Source organism: Peromyscus californicus, unplaced genomic scaffold (genome assembly GCF_007827085.1).
Source record: "Peromyscus californicus insignis strain IS unplaced genomic scaffold, ASM782708v3 Scaffold_19__1_contigs__length_69161282, whole genome shotgun sequence".
Lineage (NCBI taxonomy): Eukaryota > Metazoa > Chordata > Mammalia > Rodentia > Cricetidae > Peromyscus > Peromyscus californicus.
The window spans coordinates 24,437,946-24,456,645 of NW_026294491.1; the positions used below are offsets into that span (position 1 = coordinate 24,437,946).

Here is an 18,700-nt window from a genome sequence, read left to right on the forward strand (position 1 = left end):
TGGCCTCTGATGTTTGCTTGCTCCGGGTCATGTGCCCCTCCGTGGTATGTGCCAGCCCTGATGAAAGGTAGCCTGCTGGCTGAAGTTGCTCCTCTTGGTGTGACCTGGTTGAAAGCTGGATGTAGTGACAGTGGTGTGGCTGTCCTCTGGGAGCAGCTACAGAAGCTAGAGCTCCCTCTTCGGTGCCCTGTCCCCGCTCTGATTGACTCTGACTCTCTTGAACCATGCATGATGAGAGCCGGGGACACTCACAAGCACTTTATGACTTGGAAACTGCACCACCTGAGTAAATCATGGGAATTTATGACTTTCCCCACCCCTTTTCAATGGCCATAGCCTAGGGGCCACCTCGGTATCCTGTTCATGTTCCCAGGAAACATATCACACCCACAATTCCAGGAGCAGTGCAGGTTTGCAGCAGCCAAAACAACTCCAAGAACCATCTCATTGAGCTGGCCGGCCCGGGACTATCTCCTCCCCCTGTCTGGTCAGGGAGGTTCCCTGCAGGTCCTTCCCCACTAACAGGGGTAGTACAGCTTCCTGGATGGAAAGATGGTCCTCATATGGGTATATGGGGTTTCCTGGTCTGTTGGTCTGTCTTGATGGGGCCAGCACATACCTCAGATACTAACAAGACTTACCAGGGGAGGGAGAATGCATTAGATAGATAGATAGATAGATAGATAGATAGATAGATAGATAGATAGATAGATAGAAGACCCCACAGGCTACCAGCCTACCCTGGTCACTGTGCCTCCTGCCCTCATCTACCCCATGGCCTGCCCTGAGGGAAGGGACTCCATGGAGATCTAGGGAGGGCGGGCCATGATGAGTCAGCTCTGTGTCCCCAGTGCCTGGAGAGTGGAAAGAAGCGGTTCACATCACATTTCCATCCTCATGGCCTAGACAAGTCCCTAACCCTGGTGTCACCCACATGCCTAGCTCAACCAATGAAGCCCTGAAGTGCATCATTCAGGGCTGTGAGCTCATTCCCTTGCCCCCTCAGGGTGGCAGACAGACCTCGCCCTGGTGTCCTGTTTCTTATTCATCCCCACCCCACCCCAGCCAGCTGGCCTGTCACCGCATCGCCCAGAGGAATAGGCAGGCAAGGTTAGATGGGAGGTCAGACTAAGATTTGGTTGCTCCTTGTTCTGCCTACGCACTGTGGCTAACAGGCAGATGCCAGTGCCAGACCCACGAAGGGCTGTGTGCTGGTGACCTCAGAGCCTCTTGTAGAAGTCCGTGGCTTCCCTTTCCTCCTAGGGTCCATGCTGCTGCTGGTCATCATCAGAGGTGTGGGGGAGGGGAGGTCCTCCAGGCTCTCAAGTCGAACTCTGTCCTCACCTCACTTTAAGGAGTGTGCATCTCAGGAAGAGGCAGCCACACCTGAGCCTAGGCTTCTTAGCTTGGGATGTGGTGTATGTCAGGCTGGTGGTCTGGCGTCTTGGTCAGCTGGGGGACCTTGGATAAGGCATATTGATCTCAGAACTGCAAGTGTCTCATGTAAGCTCCAGGAGGCTCATACTAGGGGCTACTGCTCTGGCAGGAGGTCCTTTGGGCAAGCAGTGGGCCTTAGCACCGCTGGGGACTGAGCTTCCTCTGTGACAGTATGAAGTGGCACCCTGAGGGATCTGTTCCCCATATGCAGAGATGTCTGAGTTACTGGGACCTACCGTATGTCCAGCATTTCATGAGCACTTTCAGGGGTTCAAACCCCTGACACCCTCAGAAGGCTGACTATACTTGCCTCCCTATTTTGTGGATGAGAAAGGAGGCTTGGAGATTCAAAGTGCCTGGGGCCTGAGGCAGCAGGGTCTGTGCCCCTAACCATGAGACTTGATGGTCCCTCTTAGCTTTATCTCTAATCTCTAACCCAGGGTTGGTTCACCAAAGGGAAACTAAACCCTAACAGGGCCTAGAAGCTGGCCCTTGCCGTCCCAGTATACCTCATGGTGCCTCCCCCAGGAATTGTCTGGCTGCTCTGTCCTGTACCAGAGCCAAGAATGCCCTTTTGTGCCCAGTCTCTGTTGGTGCTCCGCCTCTGCTCTGAAAGCTTTGATTGTCACAGCAAGCCTGCGACTGGGCTGCCCACTCTCCCACCCCAGCCCTGCCCGCTGTGGAGTCTTTGTATTCCAGGGACCTCAGCACAACAACCGGCTGTTGATCCCGGGAGTCCAGCGTGACTGGGAGAGGGTGACATTGGGAGTCCAGCGTGACTGGGAGAGGGTGACATTCCAGCGCTCTTCCGGGTGGAGAGTGACCGTGCCCAAACTGGGAGGAGACTGTGTGGCCTGAGGGTCAGAGTACCAAGTGATGAAGAGGGGGTCAGGGGACCTGATTCCAGTCCTGACCAGCCTGCTCGGTGACCCAGGGCAAAGTCTGTCCTCTATCCTCCCTTTCTCCCAGCCCCATAGTCCTCTTCCCCTGGGGTCTCAGTTTCCTTTTTGGTAAAGCAAGAAGAGGTTGGGTGATGAGAGTGAGGAGAACCAAAGGAAGATTCCGGCTCAGGCCTGTTGCTGGGCAGGGGAGAGAATGCATGCCGGCAATCAGGAGAGTTGAGGCCCAGCACGCTGCTTCAGAGCTGGAGCCTGGCAGTGTAGCAGGAATTTTAAAAGGTCTTATTAATAAAAACAAACCCAGAGCCAGGTATTGGGGTGAACGCTGGAAGATCAGAGAAGCAGAATAAGCCACAGCCACCTCATCTTGCCGATTCCTCAGCTGATCCTGTTTCCTCAGACTGGAGGTCTCTGAGTCCTCATCCAAATGGATCTCAGCTGAACTGCTTCTTAAAAGCCCGAAAGCTTAACCAGCTCTAGTTCCTGGTTCTCAGGCCTTATGTACCTTTCTGCTTTCTGCCATCACTTCCTGGGATTAAAGGCATGAGTCACCATTCCTGGCTGTTTCCAGTGTGGCCTTGAACTCACAGAGATCCGGATGGATCTCTGCCTCCCAAGTGATAGGATTAAAGGCGTGTGTGCTACCATTTTCTGGCCTCTGTATCTAGTGGCTGTTCTGTTCTCTGACCCCAGATAAGTTTATTAGGGTGCACAATATTTTGGGGAACACAGTATCACCACATGGCAGGCTGGCCTCTTAAGACCTGGGCCTTGAAAGCCTGGGGAATATCTGTGGGCTGGACAGTCTCAGGTGTTCAGGGTAGGGAGTGGAGGGGAACTTCTACTCAAGTAGGTGGGAACTGTTGGGCACACCTCTGTCCTAACCTGGACTTCTAGAATGATCTGGACCTAGCCTCTGATGTGTGCTCCTTTTCCTTCTGTATAGACCATTGACTTTCTGAATGACAACATTCGGAGAGGAATTGAGAACTACTACGATGACCTGGACTTCAAGAACATCATGGACTTTGTTCAGAAGAAGGTGACATGGGGAGCGTGGGTTCAGAGGGGTACTGCCAGGACCTTTGCCCCAGATCTGAGCCTCTGTTCCAGAGAGTGGGGTGAAGGGCCAGGTGACCTGTCCATTCCCAATGCAGGTGGCTGGCCTAGGGATGGCCCTTCAAACATGGGGAAACAACTCACAAGGCCAGATGTCACTCTGGCCACTTTGCAGGGCCCCAGGACCTTGCCCCCCTGGGTGACAGGGATCTCCTTCTCTCAGGACTGGCTGACCTTCCCTCAGTGTCCAGCCTACCAGACCCAGACCCTCTAGTGTGGAGAGCTCCCTTCATCAAAGGTGGGGAGAAAACTCTCCTAATCCCAGCTTCCTCCGTTGGACACAGGACAAGACCCCTCCCATCACTCTGACACATAATTGAATGTGATGATGATTGTGTGTCCTCTCGGGACACACTGTCCCTCTCCCCGAGGCCCAGCCCAGTATGTGGGTGCAACAGTCACAGCTGCATCAGGGCCACCCTTTCCTGGGGCTTGCCTGCCTCCCTCTTTGTCCTGAGGAGCAGGTTTCTTGTCTGCACCATGGGGCCAATTCTGGTCTCTCCCCTGGCTGTGACTGGGACTCCCTCGGCTTCTTTCTGACATGCTTAGAGCAGAGCCAGTGTAGTGGGGTCACCCTCATTCATTGTGGCAGCCCTGGCTGCTGGCTCTGCCCTGCTCGGTTTTTCAACATGGCGCAGGTACCAACGAGTCACGCTTACCTGCCTGATTCTGGGACGCACTATTAAGTAGCATGCCTGTGTTTTTAAGCCTGTGGCTGTGTTTCCAAGCCCGCAGACAGTGGCTAGGAGAAACCTCTTTGTATCGAGGCCCATGAGAGACTGTGGGAGTCCGAGCTGTTGCTGCTGAAGCCTACTGAGGCCAGGGGACCTGTCTCTGTACCGGGTCTGTAATGAGACCTGAACTAGAAAGCTGCTTTTGGCTCTTTGTTTTAGAACTTTTTTTTTTTTTTAAGCTCTCAGGTTTTATGTGGAAATTCTTGCCCCATGTTGGGCGCCAATTTTAGATGGAAGTTTTCCTGTGTCATGCAGCTGCTCGGTCCCAAATAAACACACAGAGGTTTATATTAATTACAAACTGTTTGGTCTTTGGCTCAGGCTTATTATTAACTAGCTCTTTCATCTTAAATTAATCCATTTCTATTATTCTATGTATCGCTACGTGTCTTGTTGCTTTCCCTGTGTTCCATTATATCTTGTTCCCCTAGCGGCCTCAGTGTTTGTCTCAACCCTACCTTTCTTCTTCCTATATCTCTCTTGGATTTCCCACCTGCCTATAACCTGTCTTACCATAGGCCAAAGCAACTTCTTTATTAACCAATGGTAGCAACACATATTCACAGCATACAGAAAGGCCATCCCACAGCAGGGGACAGTGATATTGGAGGGTCACAGGCCCCCCACACCTGGCAGTTGAGTGTTCCTGGTCCCTTGTGTGAGTCTTCAGCGGAGGCCCAGCCTCACCACACCCCAGGCCTTTGGCTCTGTGCTCCTCTGTAGGAGAAACAGGTGCAGCTTCTGGGAGAGTGTTTCCTGCCAGCCCAGACTGGGAGAGCCTGGTAGATGCTTTTGTTGGAACCAGCCTTTAGCTGGCTCGGAGATTTAATTTCTCCTTAGGTGGGGGTAGGAGGTGACTAATGCTCACTGGGCCTGGTGCAGAATGCTCCCTGCGGAGACTCTCTTACAGTCCGGTTCAGCCATACAGAGCTGGCATTGCTCTTTTTAGCAGACAAGCTTCTGAGGCCCAGAGAGGCTGAGCACCTTGCCTATGGTCACTCTTCTGGAGTGGTGATGTGAGGATTTGAATGTGTATCTGTCCAGCAGCAGAATAAATGTCCCCTATACAACATTGCACATAGGCATTTGTGGATCCCAAGGAAGTCCTGGTGGCTGACAGGGCACTGTGGAGACTTCAGAAGGGGGCCCAGTGGTGTCTACCTGTGCTCCTACCACACGGTCCTTCAGCTCCCCACTCCTGGAACACAGTCCAGACCCCGACATGGTCCTTCAGCTCCCCACTCCTGGAACACAGTCCAGACCCCGACATGGTCCTTCAGCTCCCCACTCCTGGAACACAGTCCCAGACCCCTGTTTGCTCTGCCTGGTGGGTCTCTTCACATTTGGCTTCTGTTCCCTGAACCTCATTCCCTCTGCTCACTGGCGTTTCCACCTGCTGCTGAAGAACAGCCTCGCTTCTGCACAGGGCCTTTGCACATACATGTTCACTGTCTTTCCCTTGTTCATGTTTCAGATGAAATGTCCTCTCCTTTGAGCAGCCTTTCCTGTCCTCCCAACATAAAGCCACCCCTCCCCCCACTTCCCTGTGCCCAGGTATACAGCATCCCTTACTGGTCACCCTCTCCTCTAGGTGGTTTTGGTATAGTTCTTTTTGTTTGTTTGTGTTTGTTTTTGTTTTTGAGGGTCTTATACTGTAGCCGAGGCTGTCCTAGAACTCACTATGTAGCCCAGGTTGGCTTCAAACTTGTACCATTCCTCCTGCTGGGATTCCAGGCATGCCCGCATGCTTGGCTGTGGCTCTCATCATTTGGCCAATAGGTCTGTCTGTGCAGAGCCCAGGAGGAAGCCATCCAGCTAGTCCCTCTGTACAACTGTTCTCTGCCACCACCCCCACCCCCAAGCTGGCCCTGGCACAGAAGGGAGAGGTGGGAGGGGGAGGCTAAGGGGAGAGCCTAGGGTAGTTTATTCAGGTTTCCAAGGTCAGGATGGAGCAGAGCTTCCCCTGGCTGGCCTCTGAGGCTGCTTCTCCAGCTAGACCCCTACCCCCGGGGGCTTGATGATGAAGGAGAAGATACAGACCAGTTGCCAGGGACAGACTTCCTTTTAGTGTCTAGTCACTACCTCGTGTCCAGTTGAAGGAGTCCAGCCTTGCCTTGCATGTCTCTTCTGGGTGGAGAGCTTACCCCCTTTTGGATGGCCATGCCACTTCTTGACAGCTCTGGCCTAACAGAGTATGACTTCATGAGGCCCTGGCACTCCCTCCCCCACCCTGGCACTCCCTCCCCCATCCCGGCACTCCCTCCCCCACCCTGGCACTCCCACCCCACCCCCAGTACTCCCACCCCCACCCTGGTACTTCCCTCCCACACCGACACCCACCTCATCAGCATCCTCTTAGCCGGAGCTTCCTGCCTCTGACCCTGGCCTTGGCAATGACTGCGGATCTTTCTTTGTGTTTTCCTCCTCAGTTTAAGTGCTGTGGCGGAGAGGATTACAGGGACTGGAGCAAAAACCAGTACCACGACTGCAGCGCCCCCGGGCCCCTGGCCTGCGGGGTGCCCTACACCTGCTGCATCCGGAACACGGTAACCGCGGTGGCGTGGGGCTGGGCGCGGGATCGCCCATTCTGCCCATGTGGAGCGGGCCGTGGGAGTGGGCCGGAGGTGGTGGTCGGCTCTGGCAAAGGGGAGCTAGGTGGGCAGCCTCCTCTGTGAGTGTGTCAGTGAACATCTCTTGAGCACGTGCATGTGTGGGCGTGGCCCACGTCTTTGTATTCCCTCGGCCCTTACAACAGCCTTGGGGAGGCCGGGGGGGGGGGTGGATGGGTGCTGTTACTCTACCCCCTTTAGAAGGCTTGCCCAAGGTTGGCAGGGCTGAGATGGGATGCAGCTGTGTCAGGCTAACAGAGGGCCAGGCGCTCAGCAGGGGCAGCCAGCTCCACCCTGCAGGCAGAGCGCTGTGCAGGCGTGGTGAGCACCGGCCGAGCTGTGGCCAGAAGGGACGGTGATGTAAATGCCAGCCTCCACCTTGCCCCAGCGGGAGCCTCTCAGCTGTCACTTCCCCAGTCATCTGGGATGCCGAGCTGTGCCGTCACCGCTCACACACGTCCTGATGTGTGTGACAAGTATGTCAGAAACTGCCCGGTTTCTAGACTAGAGCAGAAAAGAAAAGCCTGACAGTTAACTCCCCCACCCCACCCCCATACTCCCCATGCAAAGTCTCTTGTTGATGGTTTCAACAGCTGTGCCTATCACCCCAGCCTGTAACCATGGCAATGGAGTGGCTGTGGGTGGGGCCTCACCCAAAGTCTGGAACAGTGCCAAATGAACTTACCCAGTGAGAGGCGGGGCTGAGGGACTTTGGAACAACCCCCCCCCCCCCCCCCGCTGCTGTTTTAGTGGGGGCGGGGACCTCTGAGTCAGGTGAGTGCTGTGAAAGGTTCCCAGGGTCTGCAGAGAAATGCAGAAGGTGAGCCTGAATTCATCACCCCTGGGTGCACTTTGGGTGCCCAAGATGAATTATAGAAGCTCAATGTGTCTTCCTTCATTTGTTCATTCATTCATTCATTTTCAGCAATCATTGATTGAAGACCTACTGTGTGGAAGACATATTGCTAGACTCTGGAGGGATTGCAGGCACACATATAGAAGTCTCTGCCCAAATGGAAATGGCATAGTGAGGGAAACTGCCTGGATTATGAGGAAAACCCGGTATGGATTAGATACAGAGATGGATTAGGAGGACAACCCTGAAGCAGGAAATTACACAGGTGTCTGGGGAGAGGGGGATTCCTGGCAGAGGGAGTGTCCAATGCAAAGGTCCTGGGGTGGGGATTGCCCTGGTGTGTTTGAGAAACAGCAGGAAGGCCTCTGTGGCTGGAGCAGGCCGAGATCAGCAGGGGTTAGGGGAGATTCAAGGTGGTACCCTGAAGACCACAGGTGGGGGCTGGTGTCCTCCTGAGTGACAGAAGTCAGGCCTGAGGTGCTAGCAGCAAGCAGCAGGTGTAGCAGGAGGTTCTGAGGGATCCACCAGTGCTGGAGGGCAGGCTGCGGTGCACACAGAAACTCACGCAGGGTGGGAGGGTGGGTGGGCACTGGCGGAGGTTCGGTGCCGTTTGGGTGGGAGTCTCAGCTAAATCTATACATATGATCCTTCCAAGTTGACTCGTGCTGAGGCAGGGGAGTCAGGCCCTCACACTACCATGTCCTCTAGGTGTCCTGGAGTCCCGCCTCCAGCTGCCCACTGAGGTCTCTCTTGGTTCCTCCTTCTCAGCTACGTCATTTTCTAGTTCATCGCCTTCTCTCTAGGCTACCAGTGCTGAGGCGGGGCTTCCTTTTGTCCTCTGTGCCTCAAGTCCCTAAAACGGTGACTGATATCCAACAAATGCTGATTAACGTTTGTTCAACGAGTGAACGGCTGGACCTGCCTGTAGGGGTCAGTGCCATGTGAGCGCTGGGCACTGCTGGGTCTGAGGGCATCCAAGGGGAGTGTCTTAACTGAGAAAGGTTATTTTATGCACGCGCCAAACCCTGCCACTTAGAATGACCTGGTGACTTCCGGGGCCGGGGTCTCAAGCAGTGTCACCCTGGCCAGAGCCCATTCATACACTTGTCACTGTGACAGCACTTTACCTCCTGTGTGTCTCATATGTGACACACACACACACAGCACATGGGGCGGGTTCACAGGTCACAGTCCCTGACTTTCCAGAATCGGCTGGGAGAACTGCACATCCACTCCCCCACCCCACCCCTGTATCTGTCAAGTGCTGCCTCCTCTTCATCCTCTTGGGGGTTGGATCTCAGAAGCGATGCCAGAGGCCATGCTGGCTACTCGGCTGCTCACCTGCCTTGTCCCTGGCGCCAGGGGCTCTCTGGCCGAGCAGAGGCCTCACTTATGTATGCAGGGACTCAAGCTGGATTCAGGCTGGACCTGGGACTCTGCCTCTCCCCTTATGGCTGAAGATACGACCAAACAGGGCACAGGCAATGATGGGGAGTGTAGGGGGCCTACTTGGGAAGGAATTGGATGGGGGCTAGAGTCCGGCCATAGGGTTCCCATGTGTAAGTCAGTCAGCAGGGAGCCCTGGAGAGCCGCCCTCTTTTTCAGAGAAGAACTTCCGTGGCTCCTTGGTGGTGAATGAAGCCACCGTTGAAAGGTCAGGGAAGCGTGGCCAGTGGCCCAGCCTTGCCCTCAGGTAAACCACCACTGGCAGGGGCCCAGTTGTGGTTTGAGAAGTTCCTTTCTGAGAGCCAGTAAAACGAGAGCAGCGTGGCTTGAGACTGAGAAGTACAGATGGGTCAGCAAGGGGGTGCCTCAGGGTGCTTCCAGCTGAGAACTTAGACTGCTGCTGGTGGAGGGGAGATCTCCCACAAGCACCCCCAGGAAGCAGGGGGCGGGGGGGTGGGGTGGCGGTGCGTCTGTGCTTAGTTCTCCACTGGGCATTTCTTGGGAGAGGTAGCTATGAAGCAGGCTCCAGCCTGCTGCTGGAGGTGGGAAATCTCAGCTCTGTCCACACCAGACTGTACACCCACCCCTTGGCTCTCTCATCTGCAAAGGGCGTGTCCTTCAGATTGTAGCCTGTAGAGTCATGGCTTGTGATATGTTTCTGTTTCAGACAGATGTCGTCAACACCATGTGCGGCTACAAAACAATTGACAAGGAGGTAATGGCTTGGGAACCCTTTGTCCCCAGAAACGGCGCCCCTCTTGTCCCACTCCCCAGGTGATTGATGGAGGGCTTCTAGCGGAGGGCTTCTGGTTGCTCATGTTTCCCAGCGCTCCCTGGTCTTCAGTCACAGAAGGGCCCAGGGAGCTGGGGGAGGCCACCTGCCCAGGTTTGCTGAATCCTTACTCCAGGCAGGCTTATCTGTGTGATCCCTCCCAGGGCCCCTCACATGCTGCCTGCCCAGCCCTATAGTGTGTTGACAGCTCACACTGCCTGGCACCCAGGAGTCCCTGGGGAAGAGCAAGTCCTTCCTGGATATCCCCCTGCATCAGCTTTCTGGACAGATCCCCAGGAAGCTGGGGCGGTGCTGGGGTGGTGGGTCTCCCTATGGAGCCCCCAAAGCTTCAAAATGTGATGTGGAACTTCATATATAGAGATTAGGTTGGCCTTAAACTCACAGAGATTCTCCTGCTTCTGCCTCCCGAGTGAGTGCTAGGATTAGAGGTGTATACCACCATGCCCAGTCCTTTTTCTTTCTTTTTTCAATAACCCACTGGGTCTAATTAGTTCTGCCCATATATACATGAGGGTGGGGGAATCCTCTGGAACATGGGTAGCCTGCCAGCAGCCACACCCCCCAAATGACGTTTTTAATAATTTTGGGCATGAAGCCAAGTTTCATGGATGTTTCACTTGTGGAAAAATCTAACATAGTAATTCTGGAAGCTTCACTACCCATTAAAACAGTGTAGTTGTGGGATTTTTTTTTTTTTTTTTTTTTTTTTTTTTTTTTTTTTTTTTTTTGGTTTTTCGAGACAGGGTTTCTCTGTGTAGCTTTGCGCCTTTCCTGGAACTCGCTTTGGAGACCAGGCTGGCCTCGAACTCACAGAGATCCGCCTGGCTCTGCCTAGTTGTGGGATTTTGTTGATGCTTTCCCACATATACCTGGAGTTGGCTGTTGGCTCTGGTAAGAGCGTGCAGTGCTGGGTGGCACCTGAGAGGCACATGGGCATACTCTGGCATCCTCCAGTTCCCAGACGTTCTGACCACCAAAGTGCTGCCACACTGCCCTCAGTGCTGTCCCAGGAACAGTACTGGAAAACCCAGATCCACCCCCCCACACCCCACCCCCACCCCCGTGCTGACACCCTCCTCCCGAACAGCGCCTGAATGCACAGAACATCATTTATGTCCGGGGCTGCACCAATGCCGTGCTGATATGGTTCATGGACAACTACACCATCATGGCGGGTCTCTTACTGGGCATCCTGCTTCCTCAGGTGGGTAGTCTGTGGGTGCAGATGAAGCCAGGCTGGGTGATGAAGGTGGATGTTTAGAGCCCCTGAGAGGGAGGCCTGGGGGGGGCTAGAAAGAGAGGCAAATGGAGTGACCTCAGTTGCTCTCTCTGCACTGGCTCTGGCTTCAGTCCATCGGTGAGATTTGATTGGTCACCCCGTCCACTTAACAGAGGTGGAGGCTTCAAAATGTGAAGTGACTTTCCCAAGGTCCCCTGGATAAAGTGTGACAGAGTCCGGGTGGAGGCAGATGGCCCAGCACAGAAGGGCCTTTGCTAGGGAGGCACAGGAAAGTCTCCATGTCCCTGGGAGGGCTAGAAGAGGTCCAACCTGGGGCTGCCGGGGCAGTGCATGCTGGGATGCCTCACTTTCCCCCGCCACCCAGTGTCATCCAGGGAACTGTGTAGCTAGAATTTTCCTGCCGGGCCCACAGTCAGGACAAATCTCTCTCACCTGCCAGTCCCACGGCCGCTCAGACCTGACCAAGTAAACACAGAGACTTATATTGGTTACAAACTGTATGGCCATGGCAGGCTTCTTGCTAACTTTTCTTAACAGCTTAAATTAATCCATTTCTATAAATCTATACCTTGCCACGTGGCTTGTGGCTTACCGGCATCTTCACACGCTGTTTCTCATCCTGGCAGCTGGCAGTGTCTCTCTGACTCAGCCTTCCACTTCCCAGCTTTATTCTCCTCCTTGTCCCGCCTACACTTCCTGCCTAGCCAATGGCCAATCAGTGTTTTATTTATTGACTAATCAGCAACACATTTGCCATATAGAACATCCCACAGCACTTCCCCCATTTTTTTTTTCAAAAAGGAAGGTTTTAACCTTAACAAAGTAAAATTACATATAATTTGGGAATTTGGGCGTAGCTTCTCTTACTACTTCCTGCTGGAGGGGGGTGCTGTATCTTATGGGGACACAAAGAAAATTTTAGGATTATGGAATAGTCCATGAGGCTGTATTGTCTGAGCCAGATACCTTCAAACCATTCTGGATGTTGGATCATCTGGGTCATGGTTTTTTTTTTTTTTTTTTTTTGGTTACAAACTGTATGGCCGTGGCAGGCTTCTTGCTAACTTTTCTTACAGCTTAAATTAATCCATTTCTATAAATCTATACCTTGCCACGTGGCTTGTGGCTTACTGGCATCTTCACATTCTGTTTCTCATCGTGGCGGCTGGCAGTGTCTCTCTGACTCAGCTTTCCACTTCCCAGCTTTATTCTCTCCTTGTCCCGCCTACACTTCCTGCCTAGCCAATGGCCAATCAGTGTTTTATTTATTGACTAATCAGCAACACATTTGCCATATAGAACATCCCACAGCAGAACTGTCAGGAAGGGATGCCGTATGTCTGCAGATTCTCACCTGCCTTCTCTCTGTCCTCAGTTTCTTGGTGTGTTGCTGACACTATTGTACATCACCCGAGTGGAGGACATTATCTTGGAGCACTCTGTCACCGATGGATTGCTGGGACCCGGTGCCAAGTCCAGCGTGGACGCATCGGGCACCGGGTGCTGTCTGTGTTATCCCAATTAGGACCTGGTCTGGCACAGCGGCCTCAGCAGGACTGTACTGCACGGCACATCCCAGTCTTCACAAGCCAGCCAGGACCAGCTCCAGCTCCTCTGCCCACTCGTGGGACCGGCCAAAGCCCAGGGTGTATGTGCCTGTGTACAGTGTCCGATGGCCACTCCTCCCAGAGGAAGGCTGAGCCTTGTGGAACCCCGGGAAACAGGGATGGCCCAGCTCCAGTTCTGGGCCCCAGAGAAGGAAGCTCAGGGTTCAGTTTATTTCTGGCGGTGCCTTGGCCAGTGGTCATTATGCTCCTTCGAGAGCAGGTTTGCAGTGATTTTTGAGGAGAGAGAATGTGTTTGTTCCACGGGGCAGGAAGTACTGGGTTCCGCCTCTGGGACCACTGCTCCAGGTGTGAGATTGGACCATGTCTCAAATTTCCAGGTGCCTTGAGCCCTCTGTAAGGCTCCTGCTTTGCCCACCCATTTTGTACGTGGTTTTTATAACATTTTTTGTACACAATTAACAAGAGTTTCTGGCTACTCAAAACTAGCCACCCCCCCCCTACTCCCCAGTCCACTCATCCCTCCGAGTCAGTTTATTAATCAAACAATAAAGAAGTGATTTTTTTTGGGGGGGGTCGTCTTTCATTTGTGCTATTTGAAAGTCTCTTGGTACAGGGGTTGAGGGAGAGCTGCTCTGGAGAGAAGATTGGTATAGCTTGGGACACTGAGGCCAGGGAGGCAGAGGGGACGGCACTGGTATTTCACACACTAGGGAAAACTGAGGCTGAACAGTAAGACATAAAGCTCCATAGGTGGAGAAATGGTCACATCTCGGAGAAGTAACTGAGCCCAGGGCTGGGGAAGGAGAGCGGTGTAGGAAATCTGCAGGTTGTAGCCAGGGACCCACGCCAAGCAAAGCTTGGTGCTGGTCGCCCTCTGCTGGAAAGGGTAGGCCTTGCAGAAACAGTCGACCCAAGTGTGTGTGACCCCCCAACCCCCACCTGGGTTCTAGATTTTTTGTGAGGTTCTTAGTAGATGGGTCAATAGAAATAAAACAAGAATCTCAATGGTATGAAGAAGGGCAGGGGCGGGGCTTTAAGAGAGCTCCATGGCAACGAACACATCACAGAGGCCACTTGAGGCCAGGCCTAAACATCTAGCATAAATGGTAACGCCTTTAATGCTCACAGCTGTTGGCAGTCTTTCCTGTCATCTCTATTTTGTTGATGGGGAAACAGGCGGAGTCGTTAAGTGACTTGCTGAGGCACGGGACTGCTTATGAAGCACCTCTGTCTGAATTGTGTCTGTCCATAGATTCTCCTCCGTGTGCAAAACCAGGCATGGCCGGGACGGCTGCTCCCATGCTCACTGTGGACGCTTCTGCCTATCCCCCTTTGGTTGTTGAGATAGAGTCTCATGCAGCCCGGGCTGGCCTCAAACTCACTGTGTAGCTGAGGATGACCTTCAGCTTCAGACTCTCATGCTTCCTCCTCACGAATGCCGGGGTTACAGGCTTGCACCACCACACCCTGTTTATGGAATGCTGGGTCTGGAGGCTCTTTATATCCTTGGCTCCACTGAGCCCCCTTTGCACAGGGCTAACTGGTGAGCCTTCTAGATCAGGTTGTTCTCAGAATTCTCTGTGCCCAAAGGAGAGGGCAGATATCTGTGGCCCAGCAACACGGCCGGAACACTCAGAAGGGGTCTGGGACTACTCTGGAGCCTGCTTTGAAAAGGCTGCTACTCCGAAGCCCGGAGTCTGGTGATTCTGGTCATTTCCTCTTTCCACCACGAGGGCTGGAGGTTGGTGCCCACCCAGGCCTGAGTTCCCATGTGCTCTCTTAACCAGCAAAGCTGTCCATTCCTCTCCTTTGCCAGCCAGTCTCAAAAGACTCCCATGCTGTGGCCCTTCCTGTGACCCAGTGTCAAGGACATCATCTTGCCACCTTGTCTCTCAAGACTAGTCCCTAACCCACCCACATGGGCTTCAGCTTTGAAGATTTTTGTTTCATTTTGTTGTTTTCAAGACATGATTTTTCTGCGAAGCCCTGGCCATCCTGGATCTCACTCTGTAGACCAGATTAGCTTCGAACTCAGAGATCCACCTTCCTCTGCCTCCTGAGTGCTGGGATTAAGGGCTTGTGCCACCACTGCCTGGCAGTTTTGAATGTTTTGTTACAAGAAAAATGCATTTGTGAATGCTGAGAGGTTTCAAACCTAGGACATATGGCTGAGGTGCCTAGTTAACATATCAAAGCGGATGCTAACCGCTGGGTTCTCCCAGCACCCCTCAGCCCCTCCCTGTTACAGGGTCCTCCTGGCTTGCATACTCTGCCCCCCTACCCCAAACTTCTCCAGCCCAGGGCACTGTCTACATGTGAAAATTCTAAATCTGTTCTGGAAACTTCCTTTTGAAGTATACCTAAATAAATATGGTTTTTCCAGGCATGGGGGATGCACGCCTGTAATCCAGCACTCAGGAGGCTGAGGCAGGAGGATTGAGTTCAAATCCAAACACCTATGTAGTATTGTCCTGTTTCCATCACCTCTGTGCCTTTCCTTCTGTGGGCCAAAATAAACCCTTTGTTAAATGGCTTCTGTAGGGTAATTTGTCATAGCTGTGAGAAAAGTAACTGAGCTGGGACTCCAGAGTTTAAAGAGGCAAACGCAGGTGCAATTTAAAAGAACAAGCGTATGTATTCACTGCTCTAAAGAACTTCCTCCTAACCCCTTCCTCCCAGCCCTCCCCAGCACGGCCTGCTCCCCACTCAGGTAACCCCTATCTGTTTTCTGCCTCTGTGTATCAGTTTGTCTTCACTAAAGATTAGACTCACATGCACTCTTCGGGATCTGGCTACTTTCATATAATTATTTTGAAAGTCATTTATTTCTATGGCTGAGTTGTATTCCATTGTGTTGACAGGCCAGAGTTAATGTACGCATTTACCAATCTGGACATCTTTGTTGCTTATTTTTTTATTTTTTTTATTTTTTTGGAGACAGTCTCATTATGTAGCCCTGGCTGGTCTGGAACTCACTGTGTAGACCAGGCTGGCCTTAAATTCACAGAGATGCACCTGAGGTTAAAGGCATGTGCTGCAATGTTCAGCAACAACTTTATTCTGTGATTGCAAAGCTCTGAACATTTGCACATCTTTACAAAAACATGTTCCTGGTTTGGCAAGAATGCTCTCTAGTGAAGGGCACTGGCTGTCAAGCTTGATGATCTGAGTTTAGTCATTGGAATCCACACAACGGAAGGAGAGAGCCAGTTCCTATAAGCTGTCCTGTGACCTCTATACTTGTTCTATGGCACAATGTCCACACATCGACATTGTGCACGTGCGTGTGTGCGCACGCACACACATGCACACACAATACACTAAAAATATTTAAACTGGACCTTTTGTTTTCATATTACATACTCGTATTGGAGAACTCTATATATTCCATATAAGCCCTTTTTGCATATGTATAATATGCAAATTCCACCCCCCCCCCAATCTTAGTGTTTAGGAGCACTGGCTGTGGAGTCTAGTTCAGTTCCCTGTACCCACATAGTGGCTCATAGCTGTCTGTAACTCCAGTTTCAGGGATCCAACGTTCTGGTATCCACAGGCACCTACCTGCACATACTCGGTGCACATACAGATTAGCAGGGACACACGCATAAATAAAAATAACAAATCACCCCATGTGGCACATGCCTGCTGTCCCAGTGGCTTGGGAGCCTGAGGCAGGAGGAGTTCTGAAGCCTAGGAGTTTAGAACCAGCCTGGGTAATACTGAGGCCCTGCCTCTTAAGAAAGAGAAGTGTACCCTTGTGAGTGACTGTCCTCCCAGCCAAGCAACCGTGATCTGGGGAAGTTCTGCTCTGCCTCCTTGCAAAACAATTGTCGCAGCTGGACTTGTTGACTGCTTCTGTCCCCTGATGGAGGGGTTGGGGAGGATCAGGAGAACCTCACCTGAGTCTCCAACCACTCCCTACCACCTGCTGTAGGCAGCGCTGCCTTAATTGCAAATGGCCTCCGGAAGTGGCTAGGGTATATAGGCTGGGGACCGGCGCTCCATCCCTGCAGCTGTGGATAAGTTATCCCTGCAGGGTGAGGGCTTTCCAGGTGCAGCCCTTTGGGGGAAGGAACCCCTCACCTATGCCCTGTAAGAACGCCCCATAAATTCACTGGTTCCTCGGAGTGAGCTTTGGCGGAATCGTGCCTTGGTCTGTCCTTGCCACCTTAGCTGTTACTCACGTGTCCCTCTGGGGAGGAATTTAGAGAGAGCCTTCATGCTGCCCTGCGGTGAACGCCCCTGGACTTGAAGTTGCACGTACAATCATGCCTGGGAGCCCCTAGGGGGAGCTAGAGTCGCAGTCTTGAGAGCCCCGGAAGGCAGAAGGCACAGGCAAACGCAAACAGCAGCAATGGAAGCATGTAGCCATTAGGTGGCGCTGTCCCCGCACGCCTCAAAGTCCAGCGCTCTGCCACTGCGCTGTCCCAGAGGCTAAGCCTCACCCGGGGATCAGGTGGGGCCATCAATGTGTCCCCCACCTCCTCACCCAAAAGGACAGCCACAGGTAAGGTAGGCTAAAGTCATCACAGCCACCGCAGTGTAATGGCTTCTCAATAAATAACTGTTCAAACCTGGTGTGCTGGCACAGCCAGGCCTGTAATCCCCGCGCTTGGGAGATAAACGGAGGCAGGAGGTCCAGGAATTCGAGGCTAGCCTCAGCTACACATTGAGTTCGAAGCAAGCCTTGGATAGCTTCACACTGAGTTTGAAGAAAGCCTTTGCTAGCCTCACATTGAGTTTGAAGCAAGCCTCGACTAGATGAGACCCTGTTTCAAACAAATTGTTGAGCGAATGGATAACATAGACTAGGGGACCCAGGCGGTAGTAACTAAGGTGATTGTGGACGGTCTTCTTACGCTACAATGTATCATTCAGGACCTAGGGGCTCAGAGAGGCTGCGAGACTCACCAAGGTCACACAATCAGGAGAATAAGCAGACCCAGGACTTGAAGGCCTCTGTCTGCAGCTCAGTGACACAGGAGGACTGAGGCCACCTATTAGTCTTTGTGCTCCCTCCTCACCCCACCCTAGCAGGGCACCGGGTGAATGCAGTTCCTCTCAGCCAGCACAGCCTGCAGTATGCGGCCACTAGAGGGAAGTCTAGGCCTTTGCATCCATGAGGGCCGAAGGAAGCCAAGGAGAGAGGACTTCTCTGCCAGAAGGAGCCTGTGGGGGCGCTTGGTCCTGGTCATCCTTATCTTGACAGGATGACAGGAGACTAGACAGGGAAGGTCTCTTGAGAGGGCGCTCAGTACTTGTCCTGCACACACACACACACACACACACACACACACACACACACACACACACACATCATAATGCAGTGGGTACTGGGCTTGCATTGCTATGCATCGCTTGTGAGGCTCCGTATCCCCCACCTACAGCCAAGATTTTGAGCTGCTGTGCGTGCGCGCATGCTCTACTGTCTCCACAGAGCTGAGATCGTTCCAGGAGCACGGTGGACATAAATAGCCTCTGACTGGAGGATGATGGGCAGTGATTGGAGCACACTGGGATGGCCCCGGGGCTCCTGGGATAGAGTGGGCTAACTGCATTCCTCCACTAATCAGCGGAGGACCAGGCTAAATGTACAGTGCGCGGCTGCCAGCCTTGCCAAATCTTTGTCTCCCTCTGAGCCTCTTTCTCCTCTCCCAAGGGAGCATCCGAGGTTGCTGGGTGTGATGGTTCAAGGGGTGACCGTGCCACGTGTAAGGATGCCCGTGTATGCTACCTGCTACCCTGATGGTGGCTGTACCCCTTTTCCTCTCACTGCTCTGGTGTCCTCCTCTCTGTCTGCCAAAATCGGCATTCTTGGCCCCAACAGGGCGCGCGCGCGCACACACACACACACACACACACACACACACACACACACACACAGACAATTCATGATAGGAACAATAGTCAACAAAAGGTATAGTATCTTAATTAAAATTAGATCGGGGCTAGGGGCATGGCTCAGTGGTTAAGACATATGCTGCTCTCGCAGAGGA

The 18,700-nt window shown here is 52.9% G+C and overlaps 1 protein-coding gene and 1 long non-coding RNA gene across 3 annotated transcripts in view; one reads left to right on the forward strand and one right to left on the reverse strand.

The window, feature by feature from the left end:
* Tspan15 (tetraspanin 15) overlaps nt 1-13,269 on the forward strand; it is a 46,675-nt gene extending 33,406 nt beyond the window's left edge. For both annotated transcript variants that reach the window (XM_052744875.1, XM_052744876.1), the window contains exons 4-8: nt 3,283-3,378; nt 6,619-6,735; nt 9,768-9,815; nt 10,981-11,097; nt 12,509-13,269. In XM_052744875.1, coding sequence (XP_052600835.1) covers nt 3,283-3,378; nt 6,619-6,735; nt 9,768-9,815; nt 10,981-11,097; nt 12,509-12,658 — 528 coding nt within the window. In that variant the 3' untranslated portion in view covers nt 12,659-13,269. The remainder of the gene's footprint in view (nt 1-3,282; nt 3,379-6,618; nt 6,736-9,767; nt 9,816-10,980; nt 11,098-12,508) is intronic.
* On the reverse strand, nt 4,699-6,634 carry LOC128114690 (uncharacterized). The gene is made up of 2 exons (XR_008219863.1): nt 6,530-6,634; nt 4,699-6,373 (listed from the first exon to the last, which is right to left on the reverse strand). It is a non-coding gene; the product is annotated as an uncharacterized LOC128114690 (long non-coding RNA).
* Nucleotides 13,270-18,700: the final 5,431 nt, after the last annotated feature.